At 42.2% G+C, this 25,143-nt stretch overlaps 1 protein-coding gene across 1 annotated transcript in view; it reads right to left on the bottom strand.

Moving 5' to 3' along the window:
• Positions 1 to 25,143, bottom strand: part of MAP3K20 (mitogen-activated protein kinase kinase kinase 20) — a 187,202-nt gene that overhangs the window by 11,936 nt on the left and 150,123 nt on the right. Inside the window, exons 12-16 of the mRNA XM_060621687.3 lie at positions 23,328 to 23,372; positions 21,489 to 21,519; positions 21,252 to 21,391; positions 16,653 to 16,715; positions 15,582 to 15,674 (exon numbers count right to left, since the gene is read on the bottom strand). Of these exons, the coding sequence (XP_060477670.1) occupies positions 15,582 to 15,674; positions 16,653 to 16,715; positions 21,252 to 21,391; positions 21,489 to 21,519; positions 23,328 to 23,372 (372 nt within the window). The remainder of the gene's footprint in view (positions 1 to 15,581; positions 15,675 to 16,652; positions 16,716 to 21,251; positions 21,392 to 21,488; positions 21,520 to 23,327; positions 23,373 to 25,143) is intronic.

Here is a 25,143-nt window from a genome sequence, read left to right on the forward strand (position 1 = left end):
AATCCTAAAGGGACCAGGCATTTAATAATGAAAATGAGTAAAGCCAGGCAGTTTCATTATAGAGCCCTAAATTGTCATCTTTCAAAATAGACCCATTTAATTTACATATTAAACATTGTAGGAATATTTTTTTATTCGTACAAAGAAATGTGGACTTCCCATTTTGAAATACAAGGCCCTTTTAACTTTCACTTTGCCAGTGTTGATAATAATATGGGCTCAAGAAAGAGCTCACTTTCCTCTTAACAGGAGGGAACCCTGCAAATGTGATGTATGGCAACTGATAACTGGCTCATGTGTTGGGGAGTTACGGGAGGGTTAGGACTCTGGGGGTCTAAAGGGCAGCTGCCCTAAAGGGACAGCCATCACTCAGCTTCTGTTGCTTATCCCCATGTGGGAATATGACCTCAGTCTTGCTAGGTCCTTTAATGTTTCCCAAAAAGCTGGATATCTGGATTCTTATGTGAAACCTCTCGATTTTTAAAAATGATGTCACGTTAATTAAATTTTCAGTAAAACCACCATGTAATGAAAAAGGGCTCTATATCATTAGTCACCAGGGATGTAAATTAAAATGTCCCCACAATGAGATACCACTATATGCCCACCAAATGGCTAAGATGGATAACATCCAATGTTGGCCAGGATTTTGAGCTACTGGATTGCTGGTGGAAGTGTAAATGGTACAATCGCTCTGGGGAAGGCTTTGGCAATTTATTATAAACATATATCCATATGTATAAACATACATCTATTTGATGACTCAGAAATTCAACTCCTAGGTATTTACCTGAGAGAAATGAAAAAAGACTTGTACAGTGTTGCTCTGAGTAGCTTTATCATAATAGCCAAAAAACAAAAAACCCAAAAATCAAAATTAAAAGCTCCCTAGAAACAGGCCAAGTGTTCATTAGGAGAATGAGTTAAGTATCATATATTCGCAGAATGGAATGTTACTCAGCAACACAAAAGGAGCAGATCATTGACACATGCAACAAGATGGATAAAATCTCAGAACCATTACAGTGAGTGAAAGAAGTCTTATACAAAAAAAAAAAAAGAACATACTAAGGATTCCGTTTATGTGACATTCTAGAACAGATAAAACCAATCTGCAGTGGCAACATTTCAGAAAAGGTTGTTTCTGCAGATGGGGATTGACTGGTAAGGGGCATGGTGAGACTTTATGGGGGGCTAATACTCTGTTCACAGGGGTTTGAGTCATATAGGCATATGCATTTGTCAAAATTCAGCGAATGTATACTTAAGATGTGTGCATTTCTTCTTGAACTCTAGCGCACTGAGATATTTAAGAGGAAGTGTATTGGTGTCTGCAAATGACTTTGACATGCATCAAAAACATGAAGATTGGTATATGGCTAGAGCGATAGATGGACATATATGTGATAAGGCAAGTAGAATAAAATGCTAATGGTTGCATTTAGCGGATAAGGGAGGATTCATTATAAATATATTTTTTTTAACTTGGCTGTATGAATAATAATAAAAATGTTGGCAGATAAACACTGTGTGTGCAATGAAAAGGAGAAATACGCCATGTCTTTGCACCAAATTTGACCCCTGAACCATAAATTCACCTTCTCTTTTACGTTACTTGAAGAATGAAGGATTCTGAGAGGTTAAGGATAATGTAGTGAGCACCTTACATGCTGAAACTAGAAAATGCTCTCATAGGAGTAGACCTGGAATGTCTCCTGAGCAAGCTCAGACAAAATTATTATGGAAAAGCACTAACAAAGAGGCTGTTGAAAACCTGTTGGCTTCAGCAGAAAGCTGGGGGAGCCCTTTGTTTTAAGAAAACTTCTAGATAAATTGCACAACCAAGCAGGGCACGTGCCTGAGGGGAGTGACCCTCTTTGCCCAACCACATTCACAAGATGGAGGGCCAATCAGTGAAGGAAAAGGTCTATTCAATAATGTGAAAACCCAGTTTTCGGTTAACAGAAGTCAGATCAGTCACTCAGAATGGACAGATCTCTCAGTATTGCTCTGTTTTGGGGCTGCTCCCTGGGCAGCGGGAGCCCTGAGGTAACTGGGCAGCATAATGACTATTTGAAGTCATGACTGCACTTCTCTGACATGGCAAGAGCCTCCTCAAGCAGTGGCTGGAATAAAAAGCCTTAGGAAAGATGAGGTGACTTAGTTCGGTTTCTTTTGCCTGTCCAGTTTTGGAACGAAGTTAGCCAAATCACAGGTGAAAGACCTCAGGCTGTGTGTAAATGCCCGAGGCCCTCGGCTCTCCCACCTCACAGCCTGAGAACTCTCCTTGACCTCAGGCCTGCCATAGACCGGCCTGTGCACGCGCTCAGAGGAGCTCTCTGTTGAGAAGGGGTTGCTGACAGGTGGGAACTCACATTGCTGGAGTGCTTAATCTGCTCCAGGCATGCTGCTGGGTACTCTGTGCTATTTTTGTTTGAGATCCACAGTAACCCTGCAAGTTAGGTTTATTTTCCCATTAGGTGAGAAAAATGAGGCTTAGGTAAATAAAGGAATTTTCCTAGGGTCTCCTGGCCATTAAGTGGTAGAGGTGGGATGATAATAGCACAAGGCCGCCTGGCTCCAGAGTTGGAGAAGCTGCCGATAGGGAAGGGCAATTGGGAGAGGTGGCAGGATGTACTCACTGGGCGGTTCTCAGAGCTCCACAATGGGACCAGCTATTGACAACAGGCAAGTGGGGGAAGGACCAGGGAAGATTTTGCTAATACAACTGAAAAAGCAAGTGGCCGCAGGTCCTCTCCTGCAGCAACTGCTTCCCTGTTCCCCAGAGTCCAACTTGGAAAAACAAGGGTCCCCATAATAGGGTTAGAGACCTTTTTACTTTTCAAATTCTCTTATCTGAAAGAAAGGCTTTTGCCTGAACCATAAAAGATAGCGACAGAAGCAATAAAACTATACTCAAAGGCACTGTAAGACAAGGGGGGCATTATCCATGTCATTAAATTACAAACCTGGGTGGGAAAGAAAATATGCAGTGTTCACTTCAATTATTAACTTAATCTGTCAGTGCCCTGACATAATCCTAGGGTTTTTTTTTTTGGGGGGGGGGGGGGCATCTGTGATTTCACTGTTGCCTAGTTAAGAAAAGTAACCCTCAAATCAAGTCATGGAATTCTTTAAATTCTGCTCAATTTCCTATTACCCGCAGGTATTCTCTGCATTTTTGCTACACAGCGAGTCATTAAGTTGTCAATGAATTGCATTGCTCACAACTACCAGGATTTAAACAAAGTATTGAATTCTACAGGACCCAATAGAGACAGGATGCCATGTGATGAGTTCTTGACCAATCGATCACTGAAAAGGTTTTCATAGCAGTAACATGAATTAAATCATCAAGAACATCACTAAAAGTAACAACATATTTATGAGCCTAATATAGGATCTTACGTGCAAAATTGCTGCCTTTTTAGTTTCTTGGTAGTGGTAGGAACCAGGTAGTGGGAATGTGGGCTCAGATGTAAAAGCCATTCACTTTTACCAGGGTGAACTATTGATTTGGGCTTGATGTGAGTGACAGAAATGTGAGTATTGATTTATGAATCGGAAACATTCAAGAGTCACTTTGGACATCTTGTGAACAACTCGCAGTCCTGACAGGCAGAAATCAAAAGCAGACAGCTCTGTATTCTGAGAGCCTTTGGGGGCCTGAAAGGACTTCTTTCCCAAAACCATTTCACCCCTGGCAGTCTGAAATGGCCCTGTTACTCATTTGGTTTAAAGGGTTGATGGTGATGATTAAGATAGAAATAATATAGAAAAAGAGTATACATTAAGCCATTACTCGGGGAGTAGCAGGGAATGAGATGAAAAATGACAGCTGAAAGTCCAGCTCCTGGAGCTTGAATTCCATTTCTGTCACTTTCCCCCCAACCTTAGCCAACTTATATAACCTGTTTGGACCTCGGTGTTTCTATTCACAAGTATGTTGAATGAGGATTAAATGAGATAATGTAAATAAAGTGCCCAGCACAGTGCCAGAGCCAAATAAGGAGCTTGGAAAGGAGCAATTGTAATTATCATTACCAACATTAGTCACCAACACAGCTCCAATTAGTTTATTAGACTAGCCACCCCATCATCTAGCAGCGATCTAAGGGAATGGGCCAGAAGTTGAGTAAGCTTTGACAAGCGAGAAGGTACAGAGTGTTTAGACAAGGACTCTGGCCAGAGTAGGCAGGTGCGGTCAGAGCATCTTACTTGGGCACCCAGAGGGCACCAAAGTCTGGTATCAGTGTTGGAAAAAAAGAAAAAAAGATGTAGGCAGTGGCACCATAACAATGACTGGTCTTATGAAATAAACAGAAGAAGGAATAAACTTGTATCTTCTCACATAGATGGATTATAGAACACCAATTCTGCCCCTTCCTGCTTCAGCAGGTCCTAATGCGACCCTACCAATAGGAACCATCGGATGTCTGGAGGACGGTGGCTATGAAATGGGATTGACAGCCTGAGAGCCTTACCTTGATGAGGAAACTGAAGCATAGAGAGATGGGGAAATCTGACCAAGATCTCACGGACAGAAGGAGATGGAGTTCGGAACTGATCTAAGGTAGTCTCTTGGTGCTATGAGGAGCAGGTCTCCAAACCCTAGTCTTTTCTGAATCTGGAACTTTTCCTTGTTGTGGGTTAAACAGAAGTAAGAATTACAGTGCAGGGGAGTTCCATCTTCCAGAGTCAACAAACAGTCAAGATTATGTTGGTGAATTTCTTTATAAGTCTCCATGGCAGAGACTGAAATACGGAGTCTCTAATAAGTCCAGCATAGCCTATGTTCCCTCCATTATTGACAAAGATCCTTGTTAAAAGTGCATATGGTGCCAGTCCACTGTCTTTATGCTCCTCTTCTTGATTTCTCTGGCCAGTATTTGGAATCACACTTTCCGCCAGCCCTGGCTTAGGCTTTGTGGCCCGGCATGACTTCCACTTTTCAAACCAGAAAAAACCCGCTCCCATCTAGTTGCACAAGCAGATCATGGGGACCGGTCCTGACTACTGTGGATTTCTGTTCCATGACCAGATTCCCACAGTGTCACTCTTCAAATTTGTATCTTGATGCACATTTCTAGGGAATGCTCTTACTAACCAGTAGGAAAAAGGCACTGGCACAGGAGCAGTACTGGGCCCTGGGATGTTCTTGGCTTTGAATAGCAAAAAATGGTAATCCAAACCTTCCCACTAATTGGATCATCTGCCTCTCCATGCAAATCTACAAGAAATGAATGGAATTTTGTTGGGAAGAGGGGAGTTTTTGCATTGGAAACTGATGAAAAGACAGCTCCGTTGGGTGCCCAGGATATGTACTATTTATCTGGGCAGCTGCTGAAATACCTGGATAATTTTAGAATCAAGTGTGTGGTTAATGGAGGAGGAGAAAGCATTCCATCTGAACTGCTTCTGTATTGCCAATTATGTTAAAAAATTTTCTGAATTAAGATTACTGGCCAAGTAAAACAGAAACTCTTAACACTGTGACGATAAAACCCCAAACAACACTCAGTTAATGCTAGATTAAGTATCTCTTTGTGAGAAATCACTATTACATTCTTTGCAAGCTGTTTAAAATTCTTTGGAGTTCCAAGCTAGAACAAGTGATTCCAAACATAGACATCCCTTCTCCCTCCCACAAAAAAAAAAAAAAAAAAAAAAAAAGATGGGAGGGAGGGAGTACAAAGAAATGATCCATATAGAGGTAAATTTTACGAGTAGAAAAAGGGATTGAAGATAGCACAGAAATTAACTTTAAATATTGTTTCAAGTTCTGGGCATTTCAGAGACAACGATATTTCCCTCTCTCCCTCCCCCCCCCTCCACTCAAATATTATTGCAAATGTGAACAGTGTAGGTAAGTCAGAGAGACTCTAGGAAAAAGATTATTCAGGACATTTCGGAAGGAAACAGACCCCAAATTAGGCTTTCAGCCTTCTACAGATCACTTCTACCTGAAGGTTACAGATAAAAACATTTTTGGTAGATTTTTTTTTTAATTGAAGTATATACGTTGCAAATAGTAAAATGAACCAATTTTTAAGGGCACAGTTCAGTGAATTTCGACCTATGTACATACCAGTGTAACCACCCCCACAAGCCAGATATTCCCACAACCCTAGAAAGTCTCCTGTCCCTGCCTGGCAGGGACACAAGGGGAGGTATGCACTCTTCTCATTTCTCTCACCATAGATTAATTTTGCCTGCTCTAGAACCTGGCAAAATTGGAACTTTACAGTATGTACTTGTCTATGTTTGGCTTCTTTCACTTGGCATAATGTTGTTGAGATTTGTCCGTGTTATTTAACCCTTCCAGCCTTACCCTGTTGTCGACAGCCATGTCTCCACTTTACAGATGGGTAGACTGAGACTCAGAAAATGTAGAGATTTGTGGCAAGTGCGCTTAGCCGCGCCGGGGCCACAGTTTAGTTCCTGGGCATGTCCCGTCTAATGGTAAAGACACCGAGTTTTAAAATCCCGCCTCCGTCTTACCCCCTTCCCCCAGGGAGGAGAAAAAGTGAAACCACCAGGGATTGCTCAGGATTCTAGCAAAGAGGCCTCTCCACCTTAAAAAGGCCTGTACTGAGGAAACGTTTTAAAATATAAAATAGAGGTTGAAATAAACTTTTTAAGATTCAAGAAGGGAGGGGCGGGGGGGAAGGGAAACAGTCTCTTAGCAGGTGACTGTTGGAAAATGTAAGAAGTAACACAAGATGAAATAAAAATGTGGTAGAAATGTTGGTCATGCTGGTATTAAAAGTAGTAAGATGTTGATGATTTAGGCCTCCGAAGGCTTCTTTACATGCGTTGCTATTATCTAGCTCAGCTGCTGAAACCTGCTGTTTTAAAGGCAGGAGAGTGGAACATCCCGTGATAGCACCTGGGTTATTTATCATTATGTATAACCCCGCTACTCTCTATTTTATTATGCTGCCTTTAAAAAGAAGATAATGCAAGTATGGTTAATTTGCTTCTCTTCTTTATCTATACGGTGTCATGACCCATCACGGCTTTGTCCCGCGAGATTTGTTTTTCAACCAAAAAGAAATCCACAAGAAACTGTCCCTAAAAATTCCATTAATAACCTCTTTCAGCGCGTATAGGTTGCAGGGTCTGGAACTAAGAATGTTTTAATCTCTTCAGCAAAACAATGTCTCATAATGATGTACAGGACTATTGCTGTACTGATGAAGAATCATACATAATTCAGCACCTTTCACTTGGCACCACTGTGATGTCCTCATTAGCCGTGGCTCACAGTGTCTGTCAGATGGTGTCCATGCGAACGCAGGCATTATATTGTCTTTGAGATGTGCAGCTGCTTCCATGACACTGCCAGTATATAAAAACATGACGCCAGTTTGTTTTATTTAGTGCTAAACCTTCCAGTTTGTAAAAACAAGGCTGACACAGAGCCTGACATGAGGCAGTGAAAATAATTAGCTCTCATTTTCTCAGCCTCCTATTTCCTTCTCCCTGCTGTGTTCTCTTTCCACTAAACCACCACATGTCAGTCGAAATGGGAGGCAATTAGTGGGCTCATTTCAGTCCCCACAACTGTGCTGAAAAGAAAGTATTTATGATGGCACAATGAACAGCTGAAAGATTAAATAACATTTGCCTTTTGAAAAGAAAATGACTTCTAGCTAAATGGGCAATTTTTGATTATTCTCAAACAAGCTTAGAGTAGTTGGTTTTTAAAATACAAGAAAGGAAAATGAGTCATTTTTAGGTGAAAGAATCAAATAAAACTTGACACAGTAATGCAAATAACTGATGTTTTATTGCAAAATATGTAAATGCGTTATACCCTTAACAATGGCTTGTGTCTAAGGTCAGGGCAGATTGGTGCCAGCTAGACACCAGTAGAGATAAGGTTGTTATATTGCCTTTTGGGGGGCTGTTATTCGAGTTATGTATGAAAAAAGGACTTTAGGGATGAAGTTAAAATAAAGTAAAAGAAATCAAGTGAGACGTACTCTCATATGATGCATTACACACTACCTGAAATGGTTCAGATGTTAGTTGGCATGTTTGGAAAGGAGTTTTTCATTTTTTTAAAACTCTTTTTAAAATTGGAAGGTACTGGGTATTCATCTTGGAAAAAAAAGAGTAAGTCTTGCTATTGATTTTGAATAACTCAGAATCTATTCTCAAGACTGAGTGTCTTGAACAACATAGAAGGTGTTCTAGCTTACCTAATGACTGCTTATAAGCTTTTTTAAACGCGAACAAATGGGCTGCAAATTGACTTTTACCCAGGACACTCAAAATATAAAAACAGCTCTTCTGACTACTAAATTCCCCTCCCTTGCCATGACTTCAGAGATGATGCCAAAAATTAATGACCTTTGAAGAAAAATCACTGACCTGGCTGGTAGGCATTGTTTACCATTTGAGCTGTTCTCAGCCCAGATCCTGACGTACAGGATTGAGATGGTTGTCGTACATCTTTGCTTTTCCAATGCAGTGCTTTTAATTCCATTTCAAATAATCAGTCCCTGTTATAATTGATTATTCTCAAGACCTAGTTTTTGGTTCAGAAAACACAAGTCATTTTGAGTTATCACAGTCTTCCTTCTTTCAGTGGCTTTGGAAAACCTTCGAAAGCAAAGACGTCCTGTCATCAATGGAGTCAACAACTGTGGCTATTCAAATATTTTTAAAAGACCATCACAAATTTAAATTTTGTTTCTGTTTCCATAAGTAGTATATTCCTACTCTCTACAAACTCAAATCCTAATTTTTGAAGTCCCATAATAGAGTCAGTGTATCTGTATGAGCCAATGGCAACCCAAGGAGATCTGAGCCAACTATGGATTCGGTGGGAAACTAGAGCTCTCTGTGAGCTAACTACACATATTATTATAGCTGGAAACCAGCTATATGCATTTGTCATGCAGTCATACCTATGTTTTATCACGTGTACTTCCTTGCCATTCACTATCTTAAAAGGAATTCAGGGTCTTGATGAAGAAGGCCACGAGGGATCATGTGGTGTGCTGGAGCCGCCCTCACAAGCTGGTTGCTCACACCTCTTCCCAACTTCAAGTTCAGGGACATCAGATCGGTAATTGGCCCTGGTGAAAATATTTATACCATGGAGATCCACGAACACTACAAGTCAGGGCCATTTTCTCCCATTGTTAGACATTTTCTGGTGTGCCGTTTCTACATGTGATTATCCATCTATCAGCAAGTATGTGCTTAGCAGCTCTGCTCTGGGCCTGTAAGCAGCTGCTTGACCTGTGTGATGAAGTGTAGCCCCACTGTGATTAGAAATATGCAGCAAGTTCATGCAGTCATATTCTAAGCTGCATTTGCTCCCTGGCTGTCAATTAAAAGTTGTATTTCTTACAGAACCCTGCCACTACAAGCCCATATACTTAGGCACATGGACATGTGTGTGTGCATATGTTCATCCCCTAAGAAAGAGTTGATCATAGGAAATAAGCTTCTTTACACTGCATTTTTAATAAATGCAAGATATATCAAAGTAAAGCATTGCTTTTAGCTGTTCTGAAATTTACAAAAAGTGTTGGGTTTTTTTTTTTCTTCCTTACAAAATCTTTGTGCTCTGTTACTTTATTTATCCATTTATAAAAATTACACAATAGGAAAAAAAGCCCCATTTGACAGTTTTTGATATTTACAATGCTCTGAGAAAGGGCCTGGAGATTCAATTGTTTATTAAATGCAACATTTTATAAGTGATCCAATAATAAAGACCTAACAGCACAATAGTAGGTGGGAAGTATTTGTAACAAGCAGTGTTTCTAACCTAGAGAAGATGAACAGAGAAGCAGAACTGTTGACTGAATTGCTTCTGGTAAGGTGTGGAAGAAGGGGTCCCCGTGTTATCCGTGACGCATGCAAGAAGGGGGGGCAGGGTGAACGGAAGAAGCCTTGGACTCTGATGGGGGCTGTTACTCTGCTTCTATACCTTCAAAATTGTGTTCCTCTTTATTTTGTCTTCCTTATTCACTTGCTCCATCAGAATACTGCTCAAAAGGAAATCAGATGTAGGAGGTACAGGAGTCCAGAAGCCTGTGTCTATTTTGGGGTCCGTGTAGCCAGGGTGCTGGCAGAGACAGGGTGGTGTTTCCTGGGCTTCTCCCCTGAGTGCTGTGGGTCATCAACTTAGACCCACAGGTTTCCATGTGGAAGGGAGGGGGTGGGGGTAGGGACTCCAGGGACCACGTCTGTGACTGTCCAGTACACGCAAGGAAAGCATGGGCTCCCCAGATAGTTCCTTCATAACCCTGATTTTAAATTTTTATGACACAGTCTCAGAAAGTTTCTTGGTGAGAAAACTGCTGGGTGATTTGATAGTTTATTCCTTGGCAATTTGAGAATCAATATTCCTGACTGGCAAGTTTATATGAGATATAATAATAAACTCTATGGAGCTGAATATTTTAGTGAAAGAAAGGGTGGTTGCCACCCTGGGGTGGGGGGGGCGGTGCATGAAGCTATCTGAGATTCCAGAAACCTTTTTCCTTTTGTGCCAAGTGGAAGGCCTTAAGATTACAAAACAAGGCATTTCCCACACAAAACAAAAGATGGTAATTTACTATTATGTGATCCCCCCCCCCCAAATTATCTTTTTATTACCAATATATCTATTTTAGGGATGATGCTACTTTCTAGAAAGGGGCAGTATGACACAGTGGTTGAGTCCTTGGACTAGATATGCCCCTAAATAGGTGGGGATTCTGGGTAAGGAACTTTACCTCTTCCTTCCTCAGTTTCTCTTGGAGATGATGCAGGGATAGTGCTCACTGTGATGGTGGCTTATAACAATTATGTGAGAAGAATGTTTGCAGAGCACTTACCACAGTGTCTGGCAAAGGTATGAAATAATTATTACAAGCATTTCAAATCTGAGCACAGGAAAATTTTGAGCTGAGAAAGACCCAATTTCTGCCAATTCCACTGTCATAATTTCAAGTTCAGGTTTGCCTCAATATATAGCATTATTTAATAATTTACTTGTTAGAAGTAGGTAAAATACATGGGTAAACCCCATTCTCAGATTTTGTTAATTTAAATGGCCAGCGAAGCCTTTGGTCCAATCCTATCTTCCCTGCCAGTTTGCCTCAAAAAGGAAAGAAGAAAAGCATACTTCATTTGTGCGAGAATCCTGTAAATGTGCATGGGGCTTTGGTCTGCTGAGGTCCCGCTTATCCAGAGGGCGAGGCAGTAAAGACACATCACAGCAAGGCGTCATGCAGTGGCCCCTGGCCACGATAGCAGGCATGTAGGCGCTCAGACGTGAATGGCTTTCCTCAGTTGAGCAAGTCAACCTCACTTTTGTGCCAGAATCCATCTGGTTGTAAAATGAGGCTAAAAACCAGCATTGCATCTGAATTCTTAAAACAAAAGGTTGACCGGTCTTACAATGAAAGGCTTTTCCTCTACATGTATTTGTTATTTGTGGATAAGGTCATATCTTCACCGTTTTCTCCTGGCAGGGCAGGTACTGAAGCAACGTACTAATTTTAAGTGGTTGTGGAACTGGTGGTCCCTTTCAGATGCGATGGGAAAATGGAGCTGCTATTTCATCATAAGGTCACTGTCCTGTATTATTCCCGGAGGTTGTAATTGTAATTAGAACGCATCTTTCATTTTGTTTGTAAAAGGAAAGGTGAAATGGTCAAGCAGATCTCCCTGATATGCAAAGCCCGGTTTGGAGACAACTTGCAGAGCATCACTGTCCTCTAGTAACTTATTCTAGTCACGGAAAGGCTTCACCGTTTCTGTGATGATGGGTTTATGAGAACTCAGTTGGGATTTTGAGGATGTCCTTTTTTCTTGGGTTCCACCTTTAAAGGTTAAGGCACTAAGGTCAAGGTCAAGGTCAGTTTTCATGTGGGGAATTGGAATTTCAAATATTTGGGGGAAATGTTTCATAATGCTAGGGTATAGGCTGGCATAACTGGGTAGTTTAGAACTGGACAGTGATTTATTCTAGGATTATTTTATGAAAATGTACAGATGGCTTAAATCTCCTGGGACAGGTATGTGAGCTAGCACATGTTTAATAAGAAGGTAATGATAAAGATGTAATTTCCAGTCTCAGCTCTGTCCTCGCCCCATCTAAGGCTGGTCACACACTTCCTCTTGTTCTCTGTTTCCTGATCAGTGATGACAATATTATACCTTAAGCATCTCACAGAAATGCCAAGGGGATAAATGAGATGAAATTTATGAAATAACTTAACTCTTTAGAACAAAGTACTAAGTAGAAGCTTTAAACATTATATTCAGGAAGTTATTTGCAAATGACCATGGACCTCTTCAAACCTTGCTTTAAAACTCACCCCTTCCAAAAAAGCTTTTCCTGGTTAACCTCATCCATTCCAGTCCTTTTTTTAATTAAAAAAAAAAAAATTTTTTTTTTTTTTTTTAATTTTAGAGGGAGAGAGAGAGCGCCTGAGCTGGAGAGAGGGGTAGAGGGACAGAGAGAGAATCTTAAGCAGGCTCCACACTCAGCACGGAGCCCGCCAGTCACTTCTTTATACTTTTAGCACCATGGCATGACATCCACATTGCACATTTCACTTTTTGATCTGTTATGTTATAACATCATCTGCCCAGCTGCCCACACTAGAAACCTGGCAATATCCTGGCTCCTCTCCCATCCCTACACCATTTCCAGCTGGTGACCCAGTCTGAGCAGTTCCGTCTCGAGGTCCTTGGACTCCTGGCGCTTCCATGGCACTGCCATAGCCTCCTCTCCTTGTTCCCTTTAACCTGGTTGTCTGCATTGCCCGCTAATGGGTCTTTCTCACTTTAGCCTGGTCTCTTTCCAGTTGACCCTCCCCTGTGCTTTTTAGAGATATTTTATTTATTTACTTGAAAAAATTTTTTTATATTTTATTTTTAGGTAATCTCTACACACAACATGAGGCTTGGACTCACAACTCCAAGGTCCAGAGTCGCATGCTCTAACTGAGCCAGCCAGGTGCCCCTGCGAGATCTTTTAAAAACATAAATCTGATCCTATCTACTCCCTGCTTAAAACTTTTCAAACTCCTTCGTTTAGCACCTAACATCGTTCTTTTTCTGGTCACCAGCCACTATTATGGCCTAACTCTCACCACACTCGTCCCCCTGCTTCGTGCTAAGTCCCAGAGGTAGTGATGCTTGAAGTGAGTTGTGCAGTTCCATAGAAATTAGCCTAAAGAAGAGCTCCCTGTGTCCTCCTGGCTTCATACTTCATACATCTTTTGCAGATGCTAGCTATGCCTTTTGCCTTTCATGTCTTCTCCCTGCCTAATAATTCCTAATGGTTTTAAATTTTTAGTTGAAGCACCACTTCTACCAAAAAGACCTTAAGATCCTCTCTGACCCCTCTATGCATCTGCTTTCAATGTGCAGCCAGTGTGCTTCCATTGAATGATGTGCTTGATGTTGTTAAAAAAAAAAAAAGGCGTCATTCTGTACTAAAACCATTCACTGATCTTGTCTATTTCTTCCAATCAGCGATGGGTTCCTTGCAAGCCGGGGACTGTACTTTTTGATTTTGTATTCTGACCTTCTAGCAGACAGCCAGGTCCTCAGTAAATGTCTGCTGAATGCATGGTGTAAATGTATTGAAATTATGACTGTAGGCATGATCAAGGATCAATAGGCTGTCAAAAGCTGCAGTGACTTTAGGCCTCGTGAAAACCTACGGCTTGAGAAGGCTACACAACTGTGGACAAAACGAAACCACTGTATTTGGTCTCCAGTATCCTTTATACCTTGCAAATGTTTACAGAAGATATTTTTTAGTTTTCCATATTAACAAGTCCTTTCTTTGTTAGTTGCAAGTTATTTTCTTGGTTGAGACTAAATTTGACAAGTCTCTCTCAAAAAAAATTCTTCCCTCTTCTTTCATCACCTACAAGCCATACGATGGTTTAAACAAAGAGTACTAAGTGCCATGGAGTCGAGGACATCAAAGAGAGCAAATTAAAATATGTGATTTGTTTACCATCACATGGCCTTGGGAGTGCCCACGGCCACAGAATCTCAGGGCTAGAAGGGTGCCTGGTTGTTGTTGTAGAGAGGATCTTACTGCCCCACTTTCTGTAGCTGCTTCTAACAACAGGAATGACTAGACCATGACCCATCACAGGAAGAAAGGAAAGTGCTCGTATATGAGAAACCTTTCACTCAACCAGCTGCTGCTGCTGCTGCTTTTTTTTTTTTTTTTTTTTTTTTTTTTTTTTTTTTAACTCAACCAGCTTCTATGGCAAAACCAGGGAGATAAAGATTTCCATTCAGCAAAAGCACCGATATATCTGTAGTGGTGCAGGCAGGACACTGTCAGGAGTCCAGAAAGTGTATCTTTTGAAGTGTTTACCCCCTCAAAACCATTTCCAGTCACTCCCAAACACTGGTTTCAGGAATGGCCTGGGGTATGCACAGCATAATTAGGGACAGGCCAGTGGGCTAGCTGAGCCTAGGCTAGCACTCCCAGAGCAACTGGCTATGGGTTGTAAGGAGCTATATTCACAAGGTCTCTTAGCTGCTGCCTCCAAAGAAAGGTACAAACGGTGCCGTAAGTAAGAGCTTCGTTCTGGGATCAGAGAGGCCTGCATTCAAAGCCTCATCGCTCTGCTTGCTAGCCAGGTAACCCTTGGGTAAGTTAGTTAACCTTTTCAGAGCCCCAGTTTCCTCATTTGTAAAATAGGGGGAAGTAGCATTTATGCCTCAGTGCTGTGTGCCTGGAACACAATATGTGGTCCATTAATATAAGTTATCATTACTGCTTATCTATGGTAATCCAAAGTAACACAAACTTGTGATTCCAGTTCATATGCCACCTGGGTCAAGTAATTTTGCCATACTCTAAAATTAACATATAGCGAAAGCCTGATTGGATAAGTGTTGGTCAATTGCCCTTCTGCCCTATTTAGAGCTGATTCTTTGGGTTTCCATATTGCCTACAGTTCTACTCTCAGTGTTGTTTTACTCTCAGTGTTATAAAACAGAAACAAGAAGATGAGATGCTCGATGCCCAACAGCATCAACTATCACTTTGGCATCCTCCCCGCCACCCCCCAGTGCTTTGCTGTGAGTTTCCCTGAGGGTTTGGGTAGTCTTACACAGGACTCTTCAGCTGAACAAGAGAGTAAGATTCCAAGACTGGATTACATAGGTGGCCGGCAGCCTTTCTTTTTGTTTCTTTCTTTTTTTCTTTTTATTTTTGTTAATGTTTAGTTTTGAGAGAAAGGGAAAGGGAGAGAAAGTGGGGGAGGGGCAGAGAGAGAGGGGGACAGAAGATTGGAAGTGGGCTCTGTGCTGACAGCAAGTGAGTTGATGTGGGGCTCAAACTCACGAACTGTGAGATCATGCCCTGACCTGAAGTTGGAACGTTTAACCGACTGAGCCACCTAGGCGCCCCCGGCAGCCTTTCAAGTAAATTCTATTTTTTAAAGCCCATATACTTTACTCATAATTGAGTTATCTGCTGGTTGGGGATGGAGGGGGGGGGGAGGTGTATGAAATCACAGAGTTCCAAGAGAGAAAAATAGTAAATTAGATCGAAATTTATCCAAAAGACTTAATATGTGATTTACCTGTGGGCCAGTTCCTGGTTTCAAGTGAAAACCAAAAACAAGTTCAAGGTTCACGATTTTTTCCTCATTTTCTTTAGGTTCATCTACTGAGTCCTAAAACAGAAAACCAAGCACTATTTACTCTAAATAGTATGTAGTGTCTTTTTTTTTAATTTCATATAGAAGAGATGATTTCTCAGTACTAGTGTTTCCATGCTAACCTATTGTTTAATGTTTGATAATTTGGATCAAGCTACAAATGACAATTCTTTAAAGCAAGAGAAATGACATCTTAAGCCTTTGAGAACATTTCCACATGACTTACCTCATGCACTACAAATTGAATGTCACTGTCTTACATGTTTCACAATGCATCTTGCATTGTACACTTTTACTCTAGCAATGCACTTAGCACCTGAAGATGCACTATGAGACTCACTCTGAGAGTTCTTAACACTCAAGATATTTGCAAGCAGTTCCCAAAGAGGAACTGTGTACTTGCTAGAACAGATGAAGGTGAAGGGCCAAGAAAAGAAACAAAATGAACCTTCTGGAGTTTAGAGGTGGAAAACCATAGTTAGTGAATGAGAAGAGCTCTGTGTATTAATTGCAAACACGTACTGTATAAAAACATGTGCCATATACTTGTAGACTGGATTCAAAATAATAAGTCAAATATAATACGTTATTCAAACAAGACATCTCCTACCCCCTGCACCCAATGCAAGTGATAGATAATCCAGAGCCCTACTATGTGAATTCCTTTAGTGACTTATGTGCTGGACAAAGGTTTCTGGAGACAGGTGGGAGGCCATTGTATTAATCTACAATGTTTGTATTTAACATCCCTGGGTCACTAAGGTGACATGTGTTGTTCTTATCATGAATACACTGTTAATATTTCAACTTGTAGGAATCAAGCATGTTGAATTTATGCACATCCTAAGCTTCACTCAAAGGGCCTTTTGTTAGACAATAATTAAAGTTTGCTTCAAACGACAATTCCCGACATTGGCAAATTTAGGTGTGGATGTAGCAGGTGCATACATCAATAAAGTAGCCCATTCTCGGTGAGAAAAACACCTTACTTACCTTAATCAGTGGTGGGAAGTGAAATAAGTTTAGGTAATCGTGGGTTAATTTCTCAATGGCTGACTGTAAAAACAAAAATAAAAACAAAAAAACATGACTTTATTAATGATCCGATAGTGCCAAGAGAGGATTTAAATTATTGTGCACATATAAAGGCATTCTTTATGTAGCCCATAAAATATCTTGGGGATGTTAATATCCAACATCTATTGAGAATAAAGCTGTTCAGAGTATTCTAGGTAGTTCATAATCATTTAATGGAACAGGCAGATATTTTAAAGATGTTAAGTCTCAGAGTACACAGTAAATAAAACCATTCTTCAAACACTGGTAGAGTATACTAGCGACAAGTTAATGTTCTAGTGTGCAGAATGCAGTTGTCACCCTGAGTAACTGTGGGAAAAACAACAAAGAACATGAATATATCACCAGAGACTTTCATTAAGGCTGAAATCTCACTAAAGGGTTTATTGCATGGTAAGGGCTTTACTATGGGTATGTGTCCAATGCTCCCCCTGCCCCCACTGAAGCACAAAGAACTCTTGAAGGAAAGGGCAACCATTTAAATTATTTTTTTATACTCCTCAGGTATAATCCAGCTTTTCTGTGAACAGAACATATCACGTAGAGAGTAAGAAAGTGCCAATGTGAGAAAAATTAGATGCATTTTTCAAAGTGAAATGAAAGCTGTTGACACTTGACAATGTAATGAACACTTACGGATGTTCAGCCCCATTCCCTCTGCACGGCCCCTCCACGTGAAGGCTTCCAGGCACAGGGAAGAAGGATGCTGAGACAGGTTTAAAGGGACAACGAAGTGGCAGAGGGGTAGGTAGAAAGACTGTTTAGTTTCATGACCTACCATTTAAGGGTTGAGAGTCTCTTTGAGAAAGTACACAGCGATGATTGTGCTTTCCTTGGTGACAGCAGAGAATGGAGGGCACATTCTCATTGTGTGTGTGTGTGTGTGTGTGTGTGTGTGTGTGTGTGTGTGTGTGTGTGTGTAACATGCCTGACAAGTACCAGGAAGGCTCCTTTAGTCTGGAGGTATTCACCTGGTGTCCTATCCCCAGAGGCCCAGCTCAAAGCACTATTTATTCTCATATCCCCACAAATGTTTGCAGGACCTCCCAGAACAAGCCTCCATCATCCTTTTCTCTTAATCCTGCTCTGTCATACAAGCTTATTTGTCAGAAATACCCACAACCCGGCTGAGTTTAAGAGTGCCACGTGTTGGCTGAGTCTCCCGTGAGTGTCCAGTAACCTAGCTGTGGCTTTGGCAGTTAGGTGGACCGCCTGACTTTTGAGATTCACCTCTCTGGCAACTGTCTTTATGCACATATGCATTCTCATCCATGAGTTTCAGGGGAGTCTTGGGTCCCCCCCGATACTGGTCTGCTGTTTTGGAGCTCAGGGCAGATACTCTGCTTCATGAGCCGAGGACATTGCACTGACCCCACCCCAACCAGCTGCCTCCAGTGAGGGCTTTCCCTTCATGCAGGTGTTTCATGGCTTCTGTGCAGCATTAGACTCTTTTATTATAAAGCTTTTTAACCTTTGGCTCCTGTAATACCATTCTCTCCTCCTTTTCCTACTTCCTGGGTGGGCATTCCTCTTTTCCTCCTGCCTAGGCTCCTAGGACGTCTCCTTGCCACATGCATCCTTCTTGAAGGCCCATCGTCCGTCAAATAGAGAAAGCTTCCCCACTGGAAGACTGTGGTCAGGCGTGTACATGCCACTGTGCTTTCCTTCTTTTTATTTATTTATTTATTGAGGTGAAATTCACTGTCATGAAATTAACCATTTTAAAGTGCTGAATCAGCAGCATTTAGTACCTTCGGAGCATTGTGCAGCTAGTACCTCTGTCTAGTTCCAAAACATTTGGGGACCCTGTGCCTAGTAGCAGTCACTCCTGACATTCCCAGCCCCTGACAACCACGAATCCATTTTCTGTAAGATGGATTTACCTATCTTCTGGATATTTCATGTAGATGGAATCATACACTAGGTGACCCTTTGGGTCTGGCTTCTTTCATTCTGCAGGATGGTTTTGAGGTTATGCTATGTCACAGTGTGTGTTCACTAGTTTTCCTTCTTGAACCTGCAAATAGATCTGTTACCTGTGGAATCCTTCCCTTCTCTATTCACGTTTTCGTGACACTTAGCTAGGCCTTCTTACTTTGTATCATAACCTCTGAACTGGTCTTTCCAAACCTAGCCTCTCCTTTCTAATCTACTTCACAACTTCCAGAAGCAAAGTTTTCAACATGTCAGTTCTCAAAACTTCCAATACTCCCTGCAGCTGGTCGGACTCCAGACCCCTGGCCTGAAGCCATGAACTGGCCTAAAGCCACTGCACAGAAGCCATGAAACACCTGCATGAAGGAAAACACCTGCATGAACTGTCCAGGGTCTGGCCTCACCTCCCTTCCACCCTCTGCAGCACGAGGCTTCCAGACACAGCCACCTATTGTTCCTTGTAGTGAACCAGTTTTTTCTGTTCTCTCCTGTTTCCTTCTCTCTGAACTCCTTATTCTGTCTAAATTCATGTTCTTGCCTTTCCTGCGCCTGTGTGCATTCCAAATTCTGTCCTTCTTCAAGATCCAGCTTGGGGACCCTCCCCACTCCGTGAAGTTTTCCCTCTGGCCGCCCCCCCCCCCCCCCCCCACCGCCCACAGCCCCTCCCAAGCAGAGGTAGTGAATGGTTCCTTTCCTCCCAACTGCCAAGACTCTTTATCATGAGAAGTTGCATGTACATGTTTTCTCTTCTCTGGGGCGTACACTCCTCAAGGGCAGGATTCTTCTTCGTATCTGCACAGGCCCAATCTTGCAGGTAGTAGGCATTCACTGAATTTGTTGAACAATAATAAGTTTGGACGTTGCTTGCCCTAATGATACCAACCAGCATGGAGGGGGCACTGTCTCCTAGGCCCGCTCGGGGGTATTTAAATCACTATTGCTCTGTGATTTAAAGCTTGCCACCCTCTTTCCTCCTGACAGCTCCTTAAGGAATGTTGGTCCTTTTTCAAAGACAGCAGAGGGAAAGGGAGGTCGGAGCATCTTACTTGTCATCTGCCAAATAGGACAGGATTTACCACATGCTCTGTTGGAAACTTGAAACTTCTCTGCACTAGAGAAAATAATTTTTCCCATCGCAGCCCATCTGAGCCAGCTTAGCTTTTCAGGATGGATGTGCCCACACCCAGAGGTCGAGATTAAATTACTTGCCAGCCTCTGAGATGTATGTTTATGAATGAGGTTTCCTGCCCTATTCTAAGAGGGAGAAGATGGTGAAGTTAAGGCTAAGCCATCATCCAACAGGTGCTCGGGCTGTAAGGACAGCCCTTGCATGGGCCCAGGGCTCGCAGAACGGAAGTAGAGGGGTTCTCTTTGGACCTCAGAGGGGATTTCCTTAGAAAGGAAAAAGCCACACCGGTGGCTTTAACTGAAGTAAAGGGAAAAGCAGTTGACGTGTTAGTAGAGACTTTGTGAGATAGGGTTTGGCTAGGAAGCTGCTTTTTCTACCTTTCCTTCTTTGACTTCTTTCTAACCTATGCCCACCCCTCCATCCACCCACAATGGGGTTGAGAAGGTCCGGGGAACAAACTGATTTCATCCTAAAATCTCTCTTGAAACACATCTCTAGTAACAGCGTCCACACAGATGCCAGCACTTATTTGGTTTGGGTAGCTAAAAAACAAGACAAAGAAACAGATCTGGTTGCTAAACTACCAAAAAAAGAAAAGAAAAGAAAAGCAACAGCACCAAAAACAGGTTTCGCTTTTAAAGTGTTCAAGACTTCAGTCTGGGGGGACATGTTAGGATTTCCTGAGAAAATGAAGGATTAGAATACACACGTGGTGTGTCCGTTCCGGGTCAAAAGTACAAACACTGCAAACCGAACACACATTCCCGTGAGGTTAGGTACTACAGTGGCTTAGCTTTTACTTTGCACAGGCCCAGCATCCTTAGGGATTCCTAATGGGCAGCCAGCCTCTCTGGCCTTTAAGGGAATTACCAGCTGTCTTCCCGGGTGGATGGCGGGTCTGCAGGCACCGGACAAACACGTCTCCAGGGCCTCCCGGCCCACTAAGCTGCCTCTCACATCACAGCCTTGCCACTGGCGGTGCCTTCCCTTTCAGAACACCTCCTCCTCTGTATCCCCTTCCCCTGGTTCACACTTGCTTGTCTTTAGGCTCTCAGCTCCTTCACAACTTCTTTGCAAAAGACTTTCCTCATCTCAACCTCACTTCTCCTTTGTGGCATTTCCTACAGCTGTCTTTTTATCACGATTGCATGATCAATCCCTGTCTTCTCCACTGAACTGGGGACTTCCTGAGGGCATGGAGTGATATTCAGGTGTATCTAGGTGACTTCTGCTGTGCTGGGTATTAACCCTTTTGCTGTTGGATTATGAGGAGGGAGTGGGGGTCCCATGGGGGCAAAGGCTAATTATCAGCTGGTATGGGAGTATGTCAGCACCGTAACAGCCAATTGCACTCGCATGTGTATCCTCAGCCTCTGACATGACACAAGGTCTGCTACGTAGTAGGTGCTCAGTAAAGATTGTCAACCAACTGTCCTCCCTCTCTGAGGTACCTTCAGGTGGATGATGTGCCCCTTGGAGACAATGCCCATGTCCTTCAAGTCTTCTTCCTCCAGAAGAAGCAGTCGCTTTCCTGTAATGTTGTTTTCCTTAAACAAGCTTGCATATATGCTCATCTCTTCAGAAGAGTCCCCTGAAGGAAGGGATTAGAAGGCAGAACAAAATGAGATGAAACCATGCCCCGAGCAAAGTTAACTGCATGAATTAAGAAGGTAAGTTATTCTACTTGCCTTTTCTGACGAGCTGCTGAACCCAAAAATACTGTGAAAGAGAGGACACATATGGATTTGAAGATTCACACACGGTCAGTGGCCTGACTTCACAGTAAAACACACTTTTTGATAGATTAAAATATCTGTAGTTGTGCAATGTAAGTTTTGGCTCAACCATCAAGGTAAAATGAAAGACATTCTTCTTTATGGATTTAAAACATCAAGCTCTCAAATTGGAGATACCCCTCCCTGTGGACATCTTGGGATACTTGAGGAAATGTGGGTTTTGCTTTTTATTTGGGAGATTTAAAAAAAGCCTTCAAGAAGGTTCTTAACTTATAATGACTTTTCTCTTTATGTGCTGGTCATCCCCGGAGCTACTGAGGGGTACTGGTTTACCCAGGAATTGTATGGGGAGCAGGGACCACACAGCAGTGGACAGAGAAGTGGGCAGAATATGCTATGTCTTAGGCCTGGTCAGGAAGTAGCTCTGTGGCCCAAGACAAGTTAAAGCACAGAGCTTCCTGTATAGAATGAAGTTGGACCCAGTGACCCTCTGTCCTTGAATATCACTTGGCACGTGTTTACTGGTAGCCTCTCACATAGAAGGGAGGCCAGACCCAGTCCCAGCAATTCTCTGGGGAGCCCTTGACCCTGGGATTTTATTTACATGGCTTGAAAACCACTCGACCTCAGAGCAAAGACTAAAAATAACTGTTAGAGCTCAGTGCTTTTTAAAAAATTTCTTCTCAAATGAGATGGGCCAACTTTCCAGCTGGGGATAAAGGGATTATATCCAGACCCATGAATAGATCCTAAGTTCTTTTTCCTTGTTAACAATCAGGGCTGGTGGGAACTTGACCAACCACGAGACCCAGTGAATGGGAAGAAGTAGAGGCAAGTGGTGCCAAGTTTCCTCACCCTATAGAAGCCAAAGAGGTTAGCTAATGTTGAAAGCAGTTTTACTTCACCAGAGCATGGTGGGCAGGGAGGAAAACGCCCCAGTCCAGAAACCAGTTTGAGGTAGGTAAACAGACCTTCCTAAGAGTTTCTAGCAGTGAATTTGTACACTGTGGCATCTGGTCTGTTCTCTGGGGTGAGGGCTTGCTAAGGCTGGCATTACAGCTGTTTTTCTTTTTCATTTAATGGGACTTGAGCCTATAAAATGGACCTGGACAAGTATAAGCCCCTGAGGTCTCTGATCAAGAATTCTCCAGACTTTTCACTAAAGAAGCAAATACAGAGACGCAACAGGCTAAGAAGGATTGTTCCTTAGGGTCTCTACCCAAGTGTAAGGTATAGAACTTCCTCTGGACTTAAGTAATCTGTCCTCCTCCTCTGGCTGCAGCTGCAGAGGATGTCTGCATCCGTTCTTCCTGGGAAAGGCCAGAGGACAGATGCACCCGTCACTTTCAAACAGGCCTAAGGTAGGAAGGAGACCCAGTTCAGTGGAATCCCAGTCTAGAGCTGCCTTTCCCAGATCTTTCTCCACTGTGGTTCCAGTCCATCCCTGGTGTTTTAGGAAAACTTAAGATCAAACTGTTTTCACGTTTGTTCATTTGGTATCCTGGATCACTCCTTTAACTTTGCCATTGGTATTCATTATAGTATTCTGGAATACCTTTCAGAGCACATAGGGAAGTGGAATCCTCTTGTAAGATTTGAAGATACTTGCCTTGCTCTTGAGGCCTTATTTTAAATCATTACTGCATTAAAAATAGAAAAACAAGGAATTTGTCAACTTCTCCTAGTTAGATTTTCTTAAGGCCCCGACCCCTCCAGCTGCATCTGTAGCTTGTGGACCAATGTCTGAAATACCTGCCCAGGTCAAAGGAGGCATTAACAGAAGCCGCTTACCACGTCATCTTCAGTCCATGAGCCAATCTCAAAGGAAGGCAGCAGCTGCATGGGAAATACGAATGCAGTGAAAAACAAAAGTAATATTATCATTGTCTTTTTGGCTCATCTCTTGTCTCCCCTATTTTAGCTTTCGGCCGCTGCTCTGGCTCGGTTTCTTCCTTGGCAGGTTAGGTTGAATGGCAAGCAGTTCTCCTGACCTTGAGGGGAATTTCTCATCGCTCCAAGCATTTACCCACAGAAGCCAATCCCAGGCACCAGCTTGTCAGTAACAATTCATTGCACTTGGTGAGCTGTTGCAGCAGGGGCTGTAGATCTTGAGACTGTCCTCTCTCGGTACTTGGCACACCAAGAGTAGACTTCCCTCCCACAATAGGGTTTGACAGGCCAGGAGCTTCTGACATTTGCCAGATACCAGAGCCTCCCTTGGAATTCCCACTCAGCATGAGGATCATCGGATTGTTCATGAAAATTCTGAAGCAACACTTTGGTAATCAGATGACCTTTATGCTGCTGCTGCTGCTACTTTTTTTTAATTTTTTATTTTTAAAATTTTTTTCAAGAGAATATTAAATCGTTTATTGATTACACATGATAATGGACGATACACAAGCTTTAGTCCCATCTATAATTTTATCTGATACCATAATTCAATTTAGTATATTGCATAGGATGTGCCAACAATCATATTAATAACCAAATAAACTCCAGGACTTTGCTTGGGTGACCCTTTTAACGGTGAACTCCAGATCACAACACATTAACTGTCAGTTCAACCACACCAATGTTTGTGGAGACAACGGCTTCTGTGCCCAAGCAGGTTGCAAATAAATTTCAAATGGAACCTGGCATCACCCTGATGGAATTCTAACTTCACACTGTTGGGGTAGTTTACCAAGATGAAAAGACTTTATTTTTTTTAAGTAATATCTACACCCAATGTGGGGCTTGAACTCAAAATCCCAAGATTAGGAATTGCCTGCTCTACGAACTGAGCCAGCCAGGCATCCATATATGCTGCTGCTTACAGGGGAATTTCTAAGTGGTTAGCCAAATGACTCACTTGCATTATATTTTTAAAAGGAAATTTTAGGATCCATGGATGAAGAAGGACGGGTGAAACTGGAACTGTGTCCCAAGAAACCCACATTGCAGAGTTTGCTCTAATGAAAACCACTAACCTCTCTCCTTTTCAGATGTAGACATGAAATACTTTGCAAAAGGACTTTGGCCTGCATCGTTTTCAAAGCCAAAGAGCTACTTGCTTCAGTATATGCCCATGGCAATGGACTAAATGATAAACGCCTACATAATTTGAAAAAAAAATTGTGTCCTGTGTCTTGAATTAGAGTTTGCCATACCTTTAGCTTTAACTAACTTAACTTGCCAGCATGGTTGGATTGCTTGTAAGGTAACATGGCAGTGCCTTTCAACCTTTGTTACAAATAACTTTTTTTTTTTTTTTTTTGTGAATGAATTGAAAAACAAAGTTGAATCTGGTTGCTTTTACTATTAGTGTAAAAATCGGAAGGTGGGTGAGTTTCAAAACCATACTAGGAAAGGTATGCTCCTCCCTTTAAGGAGCTTTTAATTTAATTGGGGGTGAAACCGATACGGATTATAGATGAAGGAGTTTAAGGCTACCTTCATGTTGGCTTACTCAGTGCCTAGCAGAGTGCCTGGCTTACAATACTTGGTAAATTTTTGTTGAACCATTTTGTTGAATGAATCCAGCTGCAAGGTGCATTTACTAAAATGCTGAATCCTCTGATAGAGAATTCAATGTGTGCAGGTATACCAGGGAAAAGGGAAGGTT

The sequence above is a fragment of the Panthera onca genome, chromosome C1 (genome assembly GCF_046562875.1).
Source record: "Panthera onca isolate mPanOnc1 chromosome C1, mPanOnc1 haplotype 2, whole genome shotgun sequence".
NCBI lineage: Eukaryota > Metazoa > Chordata > Mammalia > Carnivora > Felidae > Panthera > Panthera onca.